Source organism: Astyanax mexicanus, chromosome 17 (assembly GCF_023375975.1).
Source record: "Astyanax mexicanus isolate ESR-SI-001 chromosome 17, AstMex3_surface, whole genome shotgun sequence".
NCBI classification, from domain to species: domain Eukaryota; kingdom Metazoa; phylum Chordata; class Actinopteri; order Characiformes; family Acestrorhamphidae; genus Astyanax; species Astyanax mexicanus.
In genome coordinates this window covers 9,963,141-9,986,698 of record NC_064424.1, presented here as the reverse complement: position 1 = coordinate 9,986,698, position 23,558 = coordinate 9,963,141, and the positions used below count along the sequence as shown (strand labels likewise).

General features: G+C 35.8%; 2 protein-coding genes across 3 annotated transcripts; one reads left to right on the top strand and one right to left on the bottom strand.

Annotated features, from left to right (window-relative positions):
* Positions 1–7,943: 7,943 nt before the first annotated feature.
* Positions 7,944–19,259, bottom strand: nf2b (NF2, moesin-ezrin-radixin like (MERLIN) tumor suppressor b). Of its 2 annotated transcripts, none has more exons than XM_007254172.4 (17): positions 19,123–19,259; positions 17,802–17,908; positions 17,557–17,682; positions 17,195–17,317; positions 16,977–17,060; positions 16,768–16,836; positions 16,592–16,674; positions 16,365–16,440; positions 16,140–16,277; positions 15,677–15,751; positions 15,463–15,576; positions 15,220–15,342; positions 14,807–15,024; positions 14,599–14,701; positions 13,739–13,878; positions 12,318–12,471; positions 7,944–10,629 (listed from the first exon to the last, which is right to left on the bottom strand). In XM_007254172.4, the coding sequence occupies exons 2-17, from the start codon at positions 17,889–17,891 to the stop codon at positions 10,582–10,584; spliced, it is 1,764 nt and encodes a 587-aa protein (XP_007254234.2). In that variant the 5' UTR covers positions 17,892–17,908; positions 19,123–19,259; the 3' UTR covers positions 7,944–10,581. The 2 variants fall into 2 exon arrangements, with proteins under 2 accessions (XP_007254234.2, XP_022531793.1); XM_022676072.2 differs by lacking the exon at positions 19,123–19,259 and adding an exon at positions 18,089–18,108.
* Positions 19,155–22,759, top strand: mettl27 (methyltransferase like 27). Its single transcript, XM_015607096.3, has 6 exons — positions 19,155–19,293; positions 20,174–20,292; positions 20,440–20,568; positions 20,679–20,814; positions 21,505–21,597; positions 21,753–22,759. The coding sequence occupies exons 1-6, from the start codon at positions 19,287–19,289 to the stop codon at positions 21,953–21,955; spliced, it is 687 nt and encodes a 228-aa protein (XP_015462582.1). The 5' UTR covers positions 19,155–19,286; the 3' UTR covers positions 21,956–22,759.
* Positions 22,760–23,558: the final 799 nt, after the last annotated feature.

The window sequence follows — 23,558 nt, the reverse complement described above, 5'->3', positions numbered from 1 at the left end:
ACAGACGTATTATCTAGGCTGCGTGTGTTGTCCTCTCTCCATCAATGCACATTTCTGTTTTTAGGGTGAAAGAGACACAAAAAACACAGGAAACAAAGTAGAAAACGAAAAATTTTTGATGGTAAAGTTCCGTCGCTGCTTCTGGTGCTTCCTGAGCCAAAGTTCCTTTGAGAGTGTCTGGAAAAATGAGGACGTTTTGCATCATATTCATGCTGCTGTCAAAAATATACATGATGACACAATGATACATTTAATCATAGAATTAGAGTTGAGAATAAGATCATTGAAGGCAGTTATGTGGAATTCTCTGTAGACCTATTTTGTATTAGTATCAGGACTACAGTCAATGCGTTTTCTTTTGTTTCCATGACTATTTACATTGTAGATTGGAGGCATCAAAACTATGAATGAACACATGTGGAGTTTTATGTACTTAACAAAAAAAAAAATATATTCTAGTTTCTTCAAAATAGCCACCCTTTGCTCTGATTACTGTTTTGCACACTCTTGGCATCATTCTCTCAATGAGCTTCAAGTGGCCACCTGAAATGGTTTTCCAACAAGGAAGGAGTTCCCAGAGGTGTTTATTAGCACTTGTTGCCCCTTTGCCTTCTTCACTCTGTGCTCCAGCTCACCCCAAACCATCTGGATTGGGTTCAGGTCCGGTGACTGTGGAGGACAGGTCATTTTTTGTTAAGTACATAAAACTCCACATGTGTTCATTCATAGTTTTGATGCCTTCAGTGAGAATCTACAATGTAAATAGTCATGAAAATAAAGAAACCGCATTGAAAAAGAGAAGGTGTGTCCAAACTTTTGGCCTGTATTGTATATCTGAAATCTGAATAAAACTAAACCACATAAAACTTCAGGCATAAACACACAAAGATGCATTTATATTAGGGCTGTCAACCATAAATCGTTAATGCACTCGATTAATTTGAAATCATTAACGCATTATTATTCTTATGCAATTAGAATGCTATTATTAATGCAATTAATTATGCCACCAAGTTTTTTTTTTTTTTATAATTTTATTTCTAATCTTTCCCATTTTCTCCCCAATTTACACAGCCAATTACCCCACCCATTCATTAGGACTCCCCCTATCACCAGTGATACCTCCACACACCAGGAGGGTGAAGACTAACACATGCTTCCTCTGATACATGTGAAGTCAGCCACTGCTTCTTTTCGAGCTGCTGCTGATGCAGCTTTGCATCAGCTCACAGACACCCCGTGCTGCAGACATCACCATAGGAGTGATGTGGGGAAAGAGTGCCATCTACACACCCAGAGGGAGCAGGGCCAATTTTGCTCCCTCTAACGATGGCAGCTTGATGGCAAAGCTGCATGAGCGGGGGTTCGAACCGGCAACCTCCTGCTCATAGTGGCAGCGCTTTAGACCGCTGGACCACTCGGCACCCGATTATGCCACCAAGTTTGACTCCAATTTCTGCTGTAATCTGCCCTGTCCAACGCACAGATTTTTCTTCTGGAGCAGTTTGCTTTGTGGTGAGAATGTGATCTGGTCTCTTTACAACCCAGCTATTAAATATACTTCGTTGTAATTGTGGTAAACTGCTGACAAGGCGCAGTTTAATCTGATATCTTAGCCAGATAATATACTGCTAAGAACCAATGCTGCATTGCATTAAATAATGCATTAAAGTTTCCAGATTAAATATGTGCATTAACATGTTTAGTAGAGAGAATAAAAAAATAGAAAGAAGTTTCAGGGTAAAGCTTCAAGATACTCAATACACTCTTCATGAGTTTGTGCCAACACTCTCCGCTACATTAGTACAGTCAGGTGCAGTTTAGTAATGTCCATCACTGGTCAAAACATCCCTAGATTAAGCTTCTGTTTTGTAATAACAGAAGAAAAAACATCCATATGAGCAAGTTATTGACTTTGGTATATATGAAAATACAGCTCTGGAAAAAAAGAGACCACTTAAAAATGATGAGTTTCTTTGATTTTACTAAATTGAAAACCTCTGGAAAATAATTAAGAGGGAGATTGATGATCACAAGCAATCAAACCAAGCTGAACTGCTTGAAAATTTGCACCAGAAGTGGCATAAACCTATACAAAAACAGTGTGTAAGACTGGTGGAGGAGAACATGATGCCAAGATGCATGAAAACTGTGATTAAAAACCAGGGTTATTCCACCAAAAACCAAAAACTGATTTCTGAACTTCTAAAACTTTATAAATATGAACTTGTTTTCTTTGCATTATTTGACGTCTGAAAGCTCTGCATCTTTCTGCAAACAAAATTATCTAAATTTTATTTTCTACTTTTTTTGACAATTTGGGAGAAATGTTGTCCGTAGTTTATATAATAAAACAACAATGTTAATTTTACTCAAACATATACCTATAAATAGCAAAATCAGACAAAGATTTAAGATTTAAAATTTCTTAATTTTTTCCAGAGCTGTATATGGATGTATTTTGGAGTTCTCTGGTCTCCAAATCGATGCCTATAAGGTTCCTGTAATTAATCACTGATAGAAACAGTGAAAAAGCAGATGGTTTCAGGACTGGAGAAATGGGAAAATTAATGAGGGTTTATTGGTTCAACTCCCAGGATGCTTCACACCAAATCTCTCCATGATTAGTTACTCAAGATGTGAGTCTGCAGAGTATATACACTAGCTTGAGTGAGCGTTAGTTACGGTCATGCTGAACAGCTTTACTTTAACTCGATCAAGTGATGTTAATTAGGCTGATAATTAACATGTCATTATGTTCTCTGCTAAAACACCTGCAGATCTTCTCTTTAAACAGAGAACATGAGTCATTTAGGGCTGAGAATCAGCTCATCTCAGTGTCTATAGTTAAAAAAAACAGTGTTACATTATAAGGAACAACACAGTCTCCTGGATATGCATTAAGAGGGTGCATCACTCTCTCACTCTCACATTTATTTTTACACTCACCGTTCCTCCAAGCTGCTTCAGTAGCTGCTATCTCCACCTGCTCTGCCTCAGAAAATAAATGATAATTGCACGTCCCTGGTGGGGAAGGTCTATTTAAAAAGGCATCGTAACACTGCAGGAGTGACAGCAGTGCTGCTGGTGTTTAACAAGCCGTCAGAGGCGAAGAACGACCCAGGGCACATCAGTGCAGGAGCTAGGACAAAGATCTGCATACAGTTCAGACCGACAAGCATCGAGACAGCTAGAGGAGGAACGCTGACCATCTGTCTCAGGAAAGGAGAGCAAACAAACACACAAGTCACTGTTTATCTACACTTATCTGAAAGTTATCTCAGGCTATGCTCACGTTACCAGACTGGTATGTTTGCCCTAATGTGATTTGGGGTGTAAGAAAACATTGATATACAGTACAGGCTAAAAGTTTGGACACACCTTCTCATTCAATGCATTTTCTTTTTTTTCATGACTATTTACATTGTAGATTCTCACTGAAGGCATCAAAACTATGAATGAACACATGTGGAGTTTTATGTACTTAACAAAAATGACCTGACCTCCACAGTCACCGGACCTGAACCCAATCCAGATAGTTTGGGGTGAGCTGGAGCACAGAGTGAAGAAGGCAAAGGGGCAACAAGTGCTAATAAACACCTCTGGGAACTCCTTCCTTCAAGACTGTTGGAAAACCATTTCACGTGGCCACCTCTTGAAGCTCATTGAGAGAATGATGCCAAGAGTGTGCAAAGCAGTAATCAGAGCAAAGGGTGGCTACTTTGAAGGAACTAGAATAAATATATATATATTTTTGTTATTTCACCTTTTTTTGTTAAGTACATAAAACTCCACGTGTTCATTCATAGTTTTTATGCCTTCAGTGAGAATATACAATGTAGATATATGTATATAGTAGTCATGAAAATAAAGAAAACGCATTGAAAAAGAGGTGTGTCCAAACTTTTGGCCTGTACTGTACATAACTATCATTGTATACAGATTGCAATATTTCAATTTTTTCATTTTTATTGCAATTTTTTCACCTTACAACCACAAACTTAAATGTGTTTTATTGAGATTTTAAGTGACAGACAAACACAAAGTATTGCATAAGTGTGAAGTGGAACGAAAATGATACATGGTTTTAATTAATTTTTCAAAAAATGCTGTTCACAGGCGCTCTCCATCCAACCTGGCTGAGCTTCAGCTGTTTTATAAAGAAGAATGAGCAAAACTCTCAGTCACTAGATGCGCAAAGCTGGTAGAGACAAACCCCAAAGCACTTACAGTTGTAATTGCAGAGAATGGTGGCTCTACTAAGTTTTGATATAGGGGGGCTGAGTACTTTTGCACAATTTTAAAAACCTTATATCATTTTCATTCCACTTTAATACTTTGTGTTTGTCTATCATTTAAAATCTCAATAAAATACATTTAAGTTTGTGGCTGTAAGTTGACAAAATGTGGAAAAGTTCAAGGGGTATGATTATTTTTGCAAGCCACTTCAGAAGCCACTGTTCTGATTGCATAAAAAATAAAGGCTTCATTTACTCAGATTCTATAAGTATGATAATGTGCTTTTATATTATGAAAGTTGTCCTAAAATTTGCTTGCTTACAGGATCACAATTAGGTGTGAGGATACTATAAATTAAAACTTTCTGCTTTCAGGACCTATTGTTATATGTATTTTTATGTATGTATTATATTACATTTTTATGCAATGCAATAACCGTAACCGTAACGGACTGAGGGGACAGTTGTTGGAGTCAGTTTTAAAAAAAAAAACTAAATTGGGGCTCTGAGTGGTCCAGCGTGCTAAGCGCTGCCACCATGATCAGGAGATTGGCAGTTCGAATCCTGTTCATGTAACTTGCCATCAGCTACCGGAGCCCTGAGAGAGCACAATTGGCCTTGCTCTCTCTGGGTGTGTAGATGGCGCTCTCTCCCCACATCACTTCAGAGGGTGATGTCCGCAGCACAAGGCGTCTGTGAGCTGATGTACCTCCTTAAATAATGCACAACTCAAACTGTACAATATAATAATATATTATTACCAATTAGAACCGACTTTGTGGTTTACATGCTTCAAATATTCTAAAGACAAAAAGTCCACAATAACAGTTTTCTGAGGTTCCATTAAACAGCAGCGATTTCAACATGTTTAAATCATGTTAATGCTTAGTGTATGAACTTAAAACCCCCCAAAATAAAATAAAAAGACATAAGTAAAGTGTGAACACATTAAACAAAGCTTAACAAAGTTTTAAACTATATAACTAATCAAGCATTCATTGCTTGCAGTTCATCAGATGACCCTGAAAGAGGGTAATGAATGATAATGTATGATCAAAATAATACACACCTCTGAACCCACCCATTTCGCTTTAACAGGCAGTTGTAAAGGCCTTGTTTAATAGATTATTGCTGTATTTGCATATTCATTAAACACCCATCTATAAAAAAAAAGCCTCCACTGCTACTTAAAAATTCACAACACCCCTAAGCACCATTACTGGGATAAACTATCCTCACTCACAAGCAAGTGAACAGCACCCTGTGGATTTATGTGTGAGTGAAGGAATTAATAAATTAATTGCAAAATCAAAAAGACTTTCTGAATCCTCACCTACAGTTCAACTTTACAATATAATATAACTGGTATTGGGTCCCATGACTTTTGTCATGACCCATGAAAGTTAAAGAATGCAGCACTGACCTGTGGAATATGAACATGTGAGCCTCCTGCACTGAAGGTGGATGTGATTTCTGATGTAAGTCACTGATCTGGATGCATGGAGAATAGAATGTCCCATCCATATGACATCCACAATCAGACCTCACTCCACCTGTAGTAATTCACATCGCCTTGTCATGAGCATACTGGCCACTAAGATAACACCTCACAATGTATATAGATGTGCCTGTTCCCAAGCTGCACATAGATTAGGGCTGTAACGATTAGTCAATATAATCGAAAATGTCAATTAATTAAATTTATCGACTACAAATTACACTGTTGTCTAATCGTTAAATAGTTAAAGTAACAGTACTGCATTACACAAAGTGTACAGTGTCTCTGGGCACAGAAGCACAATGAGAGATGGGTAAAATGACTCACTCAGTTTATACTTAATTTAGTCTGTGTCCAAAAGTGCCCAAACACAACAGATTACATATTTACTTATTAAATATAAGCACTTTTCACATTTAAACAATATCTAGACATTTAAATGCATTTTAAATCTCAGTTCATGTTCAGTTGTTACTTTGTTTTTAGAGATAGAGAACATGGCTGAAATAATCGTTGACTAATTAATCAAAAAAAAAAGAAAGAAAATCATCATATTGTTTCGACTACCAAAATAATCATTAGTTGCAGCCCTAGCATAGATATAGCATAATTGTGACCGACCAACTTACATGCCATCCCATGACTTTTGGCAAGTCAGTGTAATTACTGGTTCTGCATTTTATAGCGTATAAGTGATGTATTTCATTATTTCACACGATGAATTGGTAGGAAGCAAATTCGTTTACATGGTCAGAGTATCTGTTGCACTTTGAAACAGTTTTAAATCAATTTAAATCAAACACACATTTTAGTGTGACTTAAAAAACTATAATCAGTTATTATTCCACCACAGAGATATGGATTTTTTGTCCGCCTTTTGAAGTCATGCCCTTTGTGAAATGTTTATTGATACAACAGATAATGCAGATATGTGGATTAATTTTATTGTCAATATTTATTATTTTTATCGCACAATATCATTTTGTGCCCCATTGATGATTACTGTTCAAATGAACTAAAGGCACTATGAAATCTCTGCACTAACGCTCTGCCGGCATAAGTGGCCAAACTCTGCCCTCTTTGGGTGCAAAGGAGAACTGTTAAACCTCACTGCATTTCAAAAAGTGTTTGCATATCATATTATGGAGCCAAATGTTGACTAGAGTGTACTACCAGAGGGATTCTCAATCACAAAGGATTTGCGAGGAGCACTAGCACTCAGAGAACAGCCTGCACTCCACTGCTCCAAATACCAACCAATTCCAGGGGAGGTTTATATTCCTGAAGCCAAATCTTGGTATTGGGCTTGATTATCTTATAGGCTAAATAAGCAGCTGTTCCAAATCACCCCATTCCATTAGATTTTTTTTTTTTACTTTTGGGGGCTTCAGGTGGTGCGGCGGAATAAGGCAAGGCCATGTTGATGAGAGGACTGTCGATCCGAATCTTGGGTCATGCTGCTTGCACCAGCAGCCAGAGTCAGAGAGAGCACAATTGGCTTTGCTCTCTGGGTTGATATGCTTTCCTGAGTGCTCTGGTTTCCCAGAGATGCTGCATTAGCAGCAGCTGGGAAAGATGTCTCTTCACATGCGTCAGAGGAGGCTTGTGCTAGTCTTCACCCTCCTAGTGTTGGGAGCATTTCTAGTGATAGGATTCCTAATGAGTAGGTGAGGAAAGGGGTGAAGGGCTTTTAAATTTGGAAGTAACCGCTGTGACTCGACTCCCTCCATTACTTCCTAAGACGAGGAATCACATGGCTCTTCTGATTATGTTTCTTAGCAAAGAGAGCACACCAACATGAACAAGGAGATGGTAACATTGTTCAAAAACAGCCATTTTACTTAATTTGTGTTTTATTTCTCTATTATATATACCTAAAACAAATAAAACGTATACAGCTCTGGAATAAATTAAGAGACTTTAAGTGGTCTCTTCTTTTTTTCCCAGAGCTGTACTTTGAAATTCAACATTTAAATATTCTTAAGACGTTTCTTGTACTTTAAGAGGACTATTTACTATTATTATCAGTGGTATAAAATTGAATTAAAAATGACAATAACACTGTTTAAAGCAAATTCTTAGAAAATACTTTGTGCAAATAAAAACAAGTTAATTATTGTAACAGACCCCCCCCCCCAGTTTTTATACATTAGTCAATAATAGACACACAAAATAAATTAATTAAAATTAAGAAAAAAACAAATGAATTGTAAAAAGGCATATTTGCATTTTATTTGCAAAATAGTGTAGATTTCACAATTAATAAGAGGTCTCTGTGTCAGCAGGTGTAACTGGCACAGATTCAAAACAAAACTCGTAATACTGTAACTCACTTCTAATATATAAAGTCTTGCATGGAGTGTCACTCAATCTCTACTAACATGCTTAGTGTTCACAAGGTTAAAGATGTTCATATTTCCCCAAAAACAAGGCACTTAGTGAGCAACAAAGAAGCAAACAAAGAAGCTTGACAATATGCATGAGGGCAGTTAGCATTTGGTACAAGGTCAGAGTTTGGCAGGTTTCATTAAAACATGAATAAGTCGCCTTCTGCCGCAAAATGCTTTTAAGACGTCTACAGCTAGTGTGCATAGTGTGAACAGAGGAATATACAACTAATACAGGAATGTTTCTCACTACCACTAACTAATACTTGATCATTCTGACAACATGGACAGTGTCAACAATGAAGAACTGTCCAAAGTTCAAAACCAATTCTTGACTTCAGAAATAGACAACAGTTTATCTGTTACTAAAGACCAAACACGTCATGTCCATTTGATCAATAACCACATTTACACACCCAGGAATATTCTGCCATTGCATCAAAACAACTCCATACTACCAAGGTAAACAGCAAACCAATATGACATGTTTAATGTTTCTAACATTCTGAAATGTAAGTACCTCGCATATATCGCAGTGTTCAAATGCATACCTTCAGCGAGTCGTTTATTATAACAAAATAGACATGTTGTACTGGCAGATGAAAGATTTGTTATGTGACGGGTTTTAGCAGAGTATTTAGCCAACCGCTTAAACAGTAAATAGAATGGTACATTTGATTATTACAAAAACTGTGTCCAAACTGTAATAAGTTGTAAAAAAGTACTGAAAACTGCATTGAAGTAAACATGGTAATTTGTATCTAGGCCTGTGCTGGTAACAGGATGCTTTTATTTTGATTACTTTATTGAAAATAACTGATGGAAATAAGGTTAAATAGGATTTAAGAAGAGGGTGGCTAGTGACTCTCTAAAAATGTCCAAAAACATCAATTACTGAATAAGGTTTTGATAATAATAACTTATTCCTGTAATTTCCTGTTTTTGTGCCGACTTTTTAAAGACATAAGATCTACAGGTTGGGCTTCTATAACAATAATACCTATTCTAAATAAATTAAATTAAATTAAATCAGTACTACCCAACCTGTTAAAAGTTCATTTTAACGGTGTAGCAATCCAAACATATTGTATCCATACAAATGAATACATTAATTGATGTTTTCTTCTTCTAATCTGTAGTAAAATTGATTTTAGATTCATATAGGATTATTTTTATGCACTCTTAAAAACACTCACCAGGATACTTATCGAGCTTCTATCCATCCCTTTTACACAGTAAAACAAAATTACTGCCTTTTTTATATTTAAATGTACCTGAATTAATCTTAGTTCATGAAATAGTACAGTTTATGTCTAACATCTTCTGAAACTCAAGTTCACAATTGGCATGCTAAGGTACGGTATGGTTACAGGGTAAAATGACAGGGCCTGAAATGTTACATAAAGTTCTCTCGTTGTACTGTACTGTGCACCATAAAATATCTTCTTTTTTTTTGTTTGATACACCAAGCAGAATGCTGAAATATAAAACACAGTTGGCAGGCAGAGTATCAAAGAGAGTCTGTCTATAAACACAAACTCATAACTGGGTCAGACGGCTCGGTTATGTCAGAGCAGTATTACCGCAACAGCAAAATGTAAAAATAAACCATAAAGAAGCACTCAGGGGTGTTTGAATGTTTGAAACATAACGTTTATAAGTGTGAAATAAGATTGCTTAGTGTATTGGGATCTGTTTTCTTTTCTGAGAGCAGTGCTTTATGTGCCCTCTGAGTGAGGTATCTGAAAAGTAAAGAAGGATATGAGCTGCCAAAATAGTACTGCATTAGGACACCAGGAACACAGTAAGCATTTTAAGTATTTTCACAAACGAAAGTTACTGTCACTAGTTTGTCCCAAACACAAGCTAGTTTTAAAATGACACAAACATCATCCTTACTTAAGCATGAACCATAAAGAAGAAAGAAGCCCCAATCAAGAATGTGAGGACTTTTTTGGGTGAAATATTCCAAGAAATGAACACATCTAATAAACAAAAAAACATGCATGCTGTGATAATGACTTGAAATGCATCCAGTGTTGATTATGATCCTAGTAACAGTCCTGAAATGAGAATTTATATAAGGAGCATTGAGTCTAATATAGAAGAAGCAGTTTCTTCGACTGCCCTCACATATTTTAAACCATCCCTTTTCTCAACAAATCTAAACAGCATTACAGAAATAACACATTTGGCAAAGCAAAAAATGAGATTACTGTTTAAAGGCACAAGCCACTGAAGGCTACAGTAAAACCTGTCTTCATCTGTGCATTTTCTTTCCATTCGCTCCTATTGTTAAACCTGCCAGCAACATATTGTTAATAGCACTTGTTTGCAAAGCCTTTCGTGCAAGGGGGTGTGCTTAATATTGCTGAGTTACGTGCCCCGATTATGGCTTCACACTGTAGTGATGATTCCCGCTCCCTCCTGCTCCTCCAACAGTAGTTGTTCTGTCTTTTCACACCTCCTCAAAGAAGGCCATCTGAGCCATGTAGGCAGAGTTCCGCTGCAAAAAGACCAAACACAATCAGAACATTGTTACAGTCTCCTGTGATATTCAGTAATGAAGTGAAGAGGAAACAGACACTTCCTTTAACCTACTGTTCACCCAGTTTCTAAAATGTAATATAATATCATGTAAAAATAGCCACTTAGATATTTTGGTTTATTATTTAGCCCAAGAATATTGAGCTGAGTGATTCTTGATATTACGATGTTTAGTTCCTACATAACAAATTCAGTTATTTTTTATTTGTAAACAGACAGCACCATTTAAAGTGATGAACAAACTATGAATTTCTTTACATTTAATTTCCATACATATTTTTTTCTTTTTAAAGAATAGCAAGCAGCCCTATTGTACATGGTGCAAACATAACCTCCTTTTATTACAGTTAAGGAAAATGTAAAATGTGAACATCACTGCCACATTTACAGGTTTCTGATTTTTTTTTTAATTTGATCTACAGAGTTTCCTCTTGCAGCTTTTACTTTGTAAAGATGTACAAGCATAATCACATTTTGAAAATTGCATTACAAAGTCACTTTATTAATAAAATGAATTCTATTAACCTCTCAGTACTAAATCATGTAGCATTTGGATGGCCACTATATTCAGTATACATGATGTGTACACTGCCTCATATGCTTCCCTTCTTAGCCTGACACGCCCATCACTCTGCAATAAGGTAAATCCAGACTCATCCTCAAACTGGACTGGGAGTCCAATTTCAATAATTTCAGCAATGTTCTTTGCTTTGTTTGCGTGATTCTGGTCAATAACTGAACTCTTGTCAAAATAGTGAAAAAATAAAAATAAAAAAATAAATCACAATCATGGCATATGCTGACTAAAGAAATGAGAGGCTAACAGTCAGTTAGGGTTAAAAGAACTGTTCTGTAACTGCTCAAACATTAAATACTAATAGTCTTTAATCAAAGGTTTTTAAATATTTGCTAATTTAAATACAAATGAAAACTTTTTAAATGGTCAAGTAATGTATATGCCTGATTATTGTACACTTTACAAACAATGTAAAACAATTTTAATAGTTTTTGTGCTGTTTACTGTTGCAGAAACATTAACAGTTAATGATATATATGATATATTCAAAAACAGTCAAGAGCATGGACACACCTCTTCTCTTTTAATGTGTGTTTTTTCTTTTTATGATTTTTATGATTTTTTACATTAACATTTTATATTGAAGACATTATAGCTATGCAGGAACATGTGGAATTATTTCATAAACAAAAAGTGTTAAATCAGATTTTGTTAGGTTTAGGTCAGGAGATAGAGGACAAACTTTTTGTTGTTTAGTAAGAAACAAAGAAAACCACTGCAGGAGAAGGTGTGTCCAAACTTTTGACTGGTACTGTAGATAAATAAACACACTACAAGCAAATATTGCACAATTTCACAACAAAACAGTTCCGCCCTGCAGACATTTAATAAGCTTCTGAAAACAAGCCTCACTGCTCCGCTTGGTAATTACTTGTGTAAGATGCAATATAATATGTAATATAAAGCATTACATTTGTACAGCAGTATGTAATAGACTTCTGAAGACCGACATTCATATAAACCACCTCAGCAAATAACATTACAACCTTTTAAAATTCTATTTCACTACATTTTTCTGAGATAGCATTTGTAGTAAAACAGATGGTTCAGAGGGCTTGTGTGTGTCTTACGTTGCTATGGGGGGCTACATAGGGGGGCTCTGCGTATCCCCTCATGTTGTAGGGGCCTATCTGCTGCTGCTCCTCCAGCTTCAGAGACTCAATCTCAGACTTCAGCTCCTTCAGCTGATCCTGCAGGTGCTTGCTCTTCTCCATGTACTCCAGCCTGGGGCACACACAAAAGCACACCCACACATTTGAGCTCAAATATATGGCGATATGACAATCCATTATTACTGAAGCCTCTACCCCCCAGCCGTGTCATCTATCACAAATATATGATAACACTACAATCCATAATGATCTTATTTCAGCCCTGCGCCAAAAGCAAGGCTGTGTATTAAAATGAGATGCGGGATCTGACATTCCAGAGAAATAAAAATAACAGATTTAATAATGTGTATGGTATGCTATTGCACAAAAGCAAACACATACCATTAAATAGAAGTGTAATTAATTTAAAGTATTGTAAAAACAAATTTAAAGTTTAAATTGTATAATTGATGTGTCTCTGACTCTTTTTCAAGGGTCTCTTCATCATCTGTGTATAGCAGTAAAATAGGCAGGCCTCTCAAAATCTATGGATATGATTCAATCATTTTTGCTGATCTCAATAATTCCCTATATGTTTACTTAGCAGACACAGCCAATTAACTAGACTCAGCCAGTCTTCCAACTATTTTGAAATAATGTTTATATTTAATTCAGGTTCATTTAATTTAGAGTGTTTTTTATTCAGCTCGCTAACTGGTAAATCTCTCATCTAAATACTATTAAACCACAGTTACTTCTGACTCAGCAATGTGATTGGCTGAGAGGCATTCTATAAGTGCCATTATCAGCCGGTAATTCTCTGTAATTGAATCTCTCCGTGTATTACTCCGCCACATAGAGGCAAACTAGCAACGATGCAGCTCTTACAAGCCAAACAGTGCAGCTACAAACAGAGCAGTAATAGAACTATTTCAACTCGCTGAGTTTTTTTATAACCAAACAGATTGTATATTCTCGTCCTTTTTAACTCAAAATCTTTAAATAAACAGTGATAATAAAACTGTGGTATAATCACAATAATACATTTCAGGTTCATGCAATAATGTGTAATAAATGCCAATTTTGCAATGCCAATATTACATGTTATAGCACTCTCTCTCTCTCCTGTATTATTGATTAATTATTACCTAAAAGTAGGAGTATTATCATCAGATTTATGTTCAAACATATTTACATGAAACCAACCAATCTGTGTACTATATAAGTGAACTGGTTATATAGTTCTTTTTAACAAATAAGATATATATGGAGTTTAATATTATTTAGAATATTCAGAAATACATATTTAATACATTTCTATATATTTAGTATGCTTCTTAAAAAAAAAGGAGTATTGAATGAACTGTATTTTTGAACTGAATGCATTCTTGCACCCCTACCGTTCACGTTCTATCTCCATGGACAGTCTCTTCATGTCAGGATCTTTAAAGTCCAGTCGATGTGGTGCGGGCATCTCCATCTGCACATCCACATTTTCAGGACCAGGTGGTGGAGGGGGGTTGGAGTATGCAGCTATTAACTAGGCAAACAATCCAGTGTCATTTTAATTAATGAGCATTTGCTAAGCAATATGGGTGCAATGAATCACTTTAATTGATTATGTTCATTTAATAGCATCAGTTTTTGGATATTATAATAATCCATATTACTATTTAAAGTGTGCCTGCAGGAAATCATAATTTCTACTAAAAACCTGGTGATCTAATGGCATCTATTTTTTTTTACATAGTTTACATGCAAACAGTGTTTTTAAGCTCAATTCTAGATTAAGATTTTTAGTTCTTATAACAACTTCAACTTTCTTTTTATTTGCAAACAAACAGCAACATTTCAAACAAATAGTAAGTATATGCAGCTTTTATATGCAAACATAACATTTGTATTTCAGTTAAGGAAAAATGGAAAATATGAAAAGCAAATGTCTATCTGCTGAGATTCATGCATGCCTACTTAATACTACAGTGACGTTTATTCAGTTTTGCTGCACATTATTTAATAAAAATTAATGAAATAGATCTAATTCCATTCTTTATAGTTCAATATAAAGTTGAATCAGGGTTCTTTCAGCACAACTGATATCCTCATAATGCTTAAAAATTATATTTTCGATACAATAAGAAAATGATCACAATACAAGTAAACACCATCATATTGCCCAGCTTCAATTTTTATATATAATTTTCTCTTACACCTTCTAAATATAAATGAGCATACAAGTGAGCATCAATGGAAGTCTTACTGGGTACGTTGTTTTGGTGATCTCAATGAGCTTCTGTTTGGCTCTGCGTTCTGCATCTTTGGCCTCATTCAGGTCCTGTTTTAGGTGGTCTGCCTCTTTTGACCTGGAAGGAACAATCATTTAGCACAAGGACAAACTGTGCCATTCACATCAATGTACCTTCTAGATCAGAAAGGCACCACTTTTAGAGACAGTCCCCAATTCAAACCTTCGCTCAGACTGCTCCACCAGCTTGACAGCAAGCTGCTCTGCCTCCCTCATTTTCTGCTCCATCAGCCTGTGCTCCTCTTTGGTCTTGAGGGCTGTAACCTCCAGCCTCTGCCTCTCCTGCTCAGCTTCGGCTGCTTTGTGAGCCAGCAGCTTGGCTTCCTCCTCTGCAATCTGGGCTTTCTCAGCCAGCAAGTCAGCAGTCTCCTCAGATCGCAGCTGGAGATATAGACTGCGTTACCTCAATATACTCTCACACACTTACAGATATAGATTTTAGAGATAAAAGAGCTGAAAAGATGTTTCTGAAGGAGTAAAATCTGAAGAGAGGGATTACAGCTGTATATGGAGAGACACTTCACAGTTTAAGAGATTAATTGAGTATTTCTCTTTTTCATCACACAAGTTTCTCACCAGTGCTTCATTAGCCATGCGGGCCTCATCCTGCAGCTGAAACATCCGCCGCTCCATCTCTTCTTTTGCTCTCTCAGCCTCCTCCCTCATCTGCTTCTCCCGTGACAGAATCTGACGTTCCATCTGAAGAACACACACAAACCCCAAAGGAAAAGGTAAAAGAGCAGCAAAGAAAACAACAAGAAAAAGCCAATTTATTCCAAAAGTGCAGAGTGAAATTTAAGTATTTCTATAACAGCAAACCTTTTTCCTGGCCTTTTCCTCTTTGGCTTGAGCCTTCATCTGCTGCACCTCGATAGAGTCTACTTTCCTCCGCCTCATGAAAAGGTCATGGTTTCCAATACACAGCTGTAAGATCTAACATACACAGATGGAATAATGATTTAATACACCATTCTAATAGTAAATCTTCTCTGAAAGAATGGAATGCATTATATTTTCTGGGAAACCAACTTACCAGCTTATTTACTCTGAGTTGTGAGGAATAGAATTTGAATACGTCCTTCTTTTTGTCCAATGGCTTGATAGTAAACTGTTAACAGAAACACAAGGAAAACAAAAAACAGTTGTAAACATTTAGCTAATATGTGCATTTCCATTAACTTTCCTTTAAAAGGAGATCTTCAGGGGTTTCTGAAGAGACAAAGATTTTATACTGGACCAGGACAGTTCAAAGATCCATCTAGATGCTTAAATGGTTCCACTTATGGCATTTCCACATTAACAGTTTTCATGCAGATGTAGAAGCACTTTATAATTACTATATTACTATAATATAGTATAGTACACACTGGCTGCTTCCGCTGTATCTTTTTTTTAAACGTCAATGTGGTCATGATCTTCAAACAAAAGTTAATTAGATAATTGTAGAAATGTAAAAATTGTATAATTTGCACATAGAATGTGACTGTTTTAAGTACCTCTTTCTCACTGTAGGAGATATTACGGATGCCGCTCCAGGGGAAGGACTTGTTGGGGTTTAGCTTGCTACTGGGGCTGTAGATATGAAGCCCCTGTGCATCGACTCCCAGCAGGAGCTCCTTGTCTCTCTTATTTTGCTACAAAACAGCACCACATATTCACTCTCAAATTAATAATATGCTAAAAACAACAGTAAGATAAAAATAAATAGAAAGTTAACCTACCGTGATGGAGAAGTAGCTAACCCCATACATGTCAAGATCCTGCGCTATTTTCAGATACTCCATCTCAGCTTCATCTCTGAAAAAACAAAAACCTCAATTAGAAACTAGTGTGAAAGACACAGACACAAAAAGTAGAATTCTGTGGTTTAGAGCTGAGACTGTTAATATATATGAGAAATTAAGAAAATATGAAGCAAATACTATCTAGGTAAATCAAATGATTTTACCTTGCTATGTTTCTGTGTTCAGCATACCAAGCAGTGATCTTCTCCTCCCACATCTCTGGTGTCATCTGGTACTGCATCAGCACCTATAGAGAGGGAGAATTCAGAATTATGGTAAATACAAGATTAATTTGAATGTCAACTGTTATAATGAACCCATCTAGATAGTCACAACTTACTCTTTTAGGTAAGAGTTCATCTTGAGCCAAGAAGCCTGGCTTGTGGAAATTTGGGTCATAGTCCCCATACTGCAGAAAAACAAATATGAAGCAGAAGGTCACTCACTGTGAAGCTGGATGAGCTGTACAACAGTGGGATTGATTCACAGTGTGACATTAAGTGACAGTCACAGCAGAGCTATTTTTATCACGGAGTTATGAAAACTGACCTTGGCTTGCACAGCATATGATGCCAGAAGTACTGAGGCTTCAGGAGAACAAAATATCTCTTCATCTAGTATCTGTTTCTTTACCTAGGCAAGACAAAGACCATTGTGGAACATTATTAATACACACAGAGGGCAGTAGCCAGACAACATTTATGGGTGCAGAGTCAGAGCTTAAAAACCAAAAACAGCTAAATAATATCCATCCAACTCCCCCTCACTTGTAAGAAGAAAAGGTGCTGAGTAATTTCCTGAACCAGCTCCTCCTCCACTTTTTCTGGGAAGAATTTGGCAAGAAAATGAAATGTTATAGGAGAGTCCTTCGGAACTTCTTGATCCAAAACCTAGACAAAAGGAGAGAGCAAGAAACTACTTAATGTCTCGAATCAAATTTGCCTTTTTGTCCAATCAAATCAAATGTCCAATTAAATATAAAAGCTCTAGTATTTACTGCAGTCTAACCATTTGCTGAAATATGTGCCAGAGCATTATCGATTCTGACACTCAGTCCAACTGTCTAAAGTAAGTCTAAAATGAATTATTGATTATGTTGTCTACATAAACAGATCAATGGGAGACTTACCCGTTTCTCATGCTTAAGCCAAGCATGAGTGTCTTTCACTGTGTATCTGAGGCCAAAGAACCAAGTTTCCCTTAGGCCAATAGTCCGGCACACCAAATCAAACAAGTCCTTTCCTTTCCATTTCACCTGTTTTAATAACAATGGATTAGCAAATCTAACAACACAAAAACTACATAAAATAATAGAAGATAATATGCCATTATATTTTATTACAGGAAAATAACTATTAAACAAACAATAACAACCTCACAGCTGAACTCCATTTCAGCATCCATGGTGATGACTTTGACTTTAAAAGTCTTCGGCTGTTTCTTTTTAAGCCCCAAAATCGACATTTTCAGCTCTGATTAACCTAAGAACAAAGAGTGAGCCTCAGTTACAAATCAGAACAGAGCAAACATTAGTAACTGATAAATATTATTCAGTAGAAGATATCAAAACTACGTTAAATCAATGTTCAATCATTTTTAAATCTCTAATGCATTCATTAGGCATGGCTTTATATGCACTGTTTGTATTAAACTTTACTTACAATAAATATGCATTTCCTGTTTGTATTCTTGCAGTTTGTATTGTGTTCTAACAATGCAGAAATTGAGATTAACAAAAATAATGACTACTACTACCACTGCTCCTGTTGTTTTTGTTATTACAACAACAACATCATAAATATTATTATTATTTGTGGAAAGCACCTTTCTTCTTAAAGCATTGTGAGTGGATAAACAGAAGCCTTACAGAGCATGTTAAATAAACTTTGACTCAATGTCAGAACTTAGGCAATATTAAATATAAACCTTTATTTAATCGTCCCTGCTATCTGGGTTGTTCACCAAGTAAAACATTGGCAAAGTAGCTAAATGTTTAAAAATGTGTAAGAAACATAGATAACGCAGATAAAATTCTAAGTTAACAAGCTGTCTGGCATTAGAAATGAACTGCAATGGATACAACCACAGGTATGTGCACTGACTTGCGTGAATTCTCAGAACATATAGGTTTCAGTATATATATATATATTTATATTTAATACACATATAGAAATATATAACTATGTTATCACATCTAACTTAGTTAGCTAGGTTAACTGACGGACTGTCAAGCTAGTTTTAACCAAGGTAAATCAGTAGCGTAACAAACTCAGTTAGATTGCCAAAGCTTGATTAGCACAACACATACTATTTAGGTTTACCTACTACTCAGTACGCGGGCCTGAAGTTAGTTTTAGTCGGGATAACACTATATAAAGTAGTTTAAGTTTAAATTGTGTTGTTTTTCCTCATTAAATTTCGAACAGAGCTTAGAAAGACGGCTAAATTTACGATCTAATGTTAGCTAGCTATAGTAGGATAGGTTAACTACCATAGCAACAACATAGGCTAATCGATAGCTAAGCTAACTAGCTAAGCTAACTAGCTAGCTAACGCCAGCCGAATATGTGCCAAGCTAGGTTGGCTAACTAGCTGGCTAAACATTTGCGCCTCGTCTGTTATTTTAACAAGCTACCTAGCTAATAATGTACACCAAATTCGTGGCATATTATTAAGAAAACAATAACCCAAATACCTCTGTTCTCCAGATGAAGTTAAACCAGGCCGAAGCACCGGAGAAAAGTTTCCAACTTCTCCTCAAACAGACAACAATGAAAGTTGTATTCTCCTCCTGAAGTTCCTCCACCAGCTGTAACTTATCTCTTCTGTCCTTCCTCACCGTCGAATCAGCATAAATAAATGTCAGGTAAATGTATGTGTCAGAAACTGTGCCTGCTATTACCACAACGGTACAGTAAAAACATTGTGTCTGTTTTAAACGCCGCCGTGATTTAACGCTAAAGTGTTTAGCTAAATTGCTAAAGTAGTCAGACAGCTAATGTTAGTAGAAGGTCAGCAGCGCTCCACAGGAGAACCTGAGAATAACAGGCTCAGAGTGTCAAAGATACAGAACATACTAGTGCTTCTCAAAACATTAGAATATCATTGAAATGTTGCTTTATTTTAGTATTTCAGTTCAAAATGTGAAACTCATATATTATATATAGATGTATGACACACAGAGTGATCTATTTTAAGCGTTTATTTCTTTTATTATAGCTAGAGTATACTAGTGCATCTCAAAAAAAATTGCAAAGTTGCTTTATTTCAGTAATTTATTTCAAAATGTGAAACTCAAATATTATGTAGATGTATAACACAAATTATTGATGATTATGGCTTACAGCCAATAGAAACCCAAAAATCAGTGTCTCAAAAAATGTTAATATTATATAAGATCAACTGGTACTTTTGGCAGTGTGGCCAGTGTGCCAAGTCCTGCTGGAACAAATCATCAATAATTTGTGTTATACATCTATATAATATTTGAGTTTCACATGTTTGAAATAAATTACTGACATAAAGCAACTTTGCATTTTTTTTTAGATGCACTATAATAATAATAATAATAATTATAATAATAATAAATTAACATGAAGTGTACAAATAAATGATATAATATATTATAAATGACTATAGTGTATATATACCATTCCTTTTAAGATCTGGGAAGATCTGACCCCAGTTTTAGTTCTTATTCTTGTCTCTTAAAGGCAAACCAGTGACAGTCTTGTTCTTCCTCACAGGAATGGCAAACGTCAGGAGCTTTGCAGACATAAGAAATGAAATCCTTTCAGCTCACAAAAACACTGGACCCCAGGATAAAGTCAGCTTCTACAACACCTGGGCTGAGAACTATGAACAGGTAACAAATGACAGAATGAAGTTCCAGAACCAGTACAGGGACTGGGATGTTCATGTTCATCATTACAGCTGCTTCACTTCACCATACTATGAACTTGTTGATTACAAAATATAGTGTAATTTTTTGTTTCTAAAACTGTTTTTAAAGGATGTGGCTCTATTGGACTACCGTGCTCCTCTTTTAGCTGCAGAATGCATCACTTCACACTTTAAGGGTGATAAAGAAAGAGCCATTATTCTAGATGTGGCATGTGGGACAGGATTAGTCTCTGCACATGTGAGTATAACATTTAGATCACACGATTTAATGTTATAGTTGTCCTTTATGTAACATAAACATCAACCAGGCTAACATAAGGTGTGAATTTGTTGCTGTATTTGTTAAAGCTGAAAAGGATGGGGTTCTGTCAGTTTATTGGAGTGGATGGAAGCGAGGGAATGCTGGATCTGGCCAGAAAAACAGGACTATATTTGGAGCTAATGCAGTGCATGCTGGGACAGGATCCGTTTCCAGTTCAGAATGGTAATACATTTCTATTTTAGTATTTTTATGACTATTATTATGTAAGGAATTAATGTGGCTTTAAATGTTGTACATCATGATGCTGTACGATTTTAGCTTAAAATTAAAATCTGTGTAAATAAGTTGACACAGATATTCAGATGCACACACAGTGTAGTCCATTCCTTTTAGAGATGTATTGCCAATAGAACAAAACTTTTAGACTATTTCTATGCTCTTGATTTCCAAAGAAACAATCAATGAGCTGGTGTCTCAATACTTTTGTCTGTGTAGTGTATCTATATCTAAATTCAGTATAAGAATCTAGCTATATAGTATAAAGTCTCTAGTCCCTTTTGATACTTTTAAAAGTACATTTTGCCCTATTGAAGCCAGTTTACACCACATAAAATGTTGAACACAGTCACTGATAGAAGTAATATTGTTTTTAGGTTTGTGTGATGGAATTGAATAGTGATCTATTAAATCTGTGTAAACGAGTCTACAACCCCATCACAATTATTATGTTATTCTCGATAACACATTCTCTCACATGTTCTGTTTCTGTAAAGTGTAAGCACCCTTCTACATCATCAACCTTTCTACACTATTATATGACCAGAGGTATAACACTATATGTGGATCATTCAGCCCACTGTGAACGGTTATGTAAGGGTAAATCAACCTCACAATTTTGTTGTTTTTTTTCAGAGACATATGACATTGTTGTAATTGTTGGTGCTCTAAGTGTTGGTCAGGTGCCGGTGGCAGTCCTTAGAGAGCTCTGGCAAGTTACAAAGCCAGGTAGGTCGTTCCTGCATGCTCTGATCATTAGATAATGCATGCTAAAATACAGAAAATATAATATATGTGGTTGTGTGTTGATTAATCCATATTGTATGTTTTATATCATTCTCTGAGATTTGTGTTAAACTGTATTGTTTCCTGTATTGGTACAGGGGGTTATGTGTGCATGACTACACGAGGTAATGCAGATAACCAAGAGTACAAGACAGAGCTGGAACACATGATGCGAACTATGAAAGAAGAAAAGAGGTGGAGTTGTGTAACAGTCACCGAGGTGAAGGAGTGGGAGAGGGCTGTATCTGAGAATGAGAGTGGCTATATTCCTGGAGCTGTCTATCTATATCAGCGGAATTAAGGACACTCCAGTCTCAGAAATGCTCTAAAGCAAAACTGATTTAAAACACTCATACCTAAAGGGACCTTTAAGTAACAGGTGTGATATAGGAATATTTGCACGAATATTATGCATTTTATTGTTGATATACTGGAACAGGTTCAAGGCTATTATGGTGTCCTTTCTTCAAGTTCTGATTGAAGCTTCATCATTGGCATTTCAACATTTATTCACAGTGGAATCAATGTCACATTAAGTTTAAATCAACATTGAAATATGTTTTGATTTGAAAATATTAATCAACGTTAATATTGTGATGTTTTTTTCAACATCTAACTTATCAGGGTGTAATAAACAAAAAAATCCATTCTCTTTTCTTTCTACATTGTACTCTTTTAAAACATATGGTTTAATTAAGACAATGCTAAGGTAACACAACTTAAACACACCTAAAGTTTGTTCACAAACTCTCTACTTTTTTATGTTTTCTGTTTTTTTTAACACAGAAATTTAAATATTTAAAGTGCTCTATGATTAAAATGGAATAAAATCATGATGATTTTTGTAAAACAAAAACATTATGTCGATAGTAAGTTCAATATTTGACGTTTATTTATAAGTGTTTTGTTAACTTTTTTACAACAATTTAATGTTAAACAACATTTCCAAAACATATTTTAACATTGAAACTACGACTGACATTATTTCAACCACATTTCAACGTTGGTCATGGTCAGTAATGTGCCGGCTGGGTTTAAGTACAGCTTTCAGAACTTGCAGAGATTGGACACAAACATTGATTAAAAACAAATACTAGTAGAAAAATCAGTGTGGAAATGTGTTAATTGTTTTCCTATGAATTTAATAGTAATACCATTATTTGTTGTATGAGAGCTGCATATCCTGTCCTTATATACTATTACTATAGAGGCAAGCACAGGTAGTTAAGTTTAATAGACACATTTTAACTTACATTAACTTCCTATAGATGTATTTACACTAATATTAGACTAATATTAGGTCCCATGACTGTTGCCATGTCCTATAGAAGTTAAAGGAAGCTACACGGACCTGTGGGATGTGTGGATTTTTCTAAACTGAATGTGAATATAATTTCTGCCAAAGAAAGCTTGCCTGTATGCACTGACAATTCTAGCCAAATGGTGCTAGTCAAAATTATCACCACCCTCTGTGCTGTCCTCAGTGGATGTATTCCCTCTATACATGTGACACTGTAGATCGAGGAATGTTAAATGTTCGCATCATGTATGTGGCATACAATATCATACCTAGCTCGAATTCTGATAGTTCACATAGCCTTGCCATGAGCATGTTGACCAACGTTTAAGCTTGATTACAAGATATCTCCTCACAACATACAGAGGTGCGAGCATTTCTAAGCCAACAGTTTGGCATTGAATCTGAGGAAAAAAACCCAGAAAGCTTTGCTTAGAAGCACACATGATTTGTCGAAATAAAATAGCTTGTAGAACTACTACTGTAAAAAAGAAAGTATTACAGCTAAATAAGCCATATTTCATGCTTACTTCTACATCTTAAAGAGCCTTTCTGATCTGTGGAATCCAAAGAAAGCCCTCATCTCACATTGCTTACTAGCAGCAGA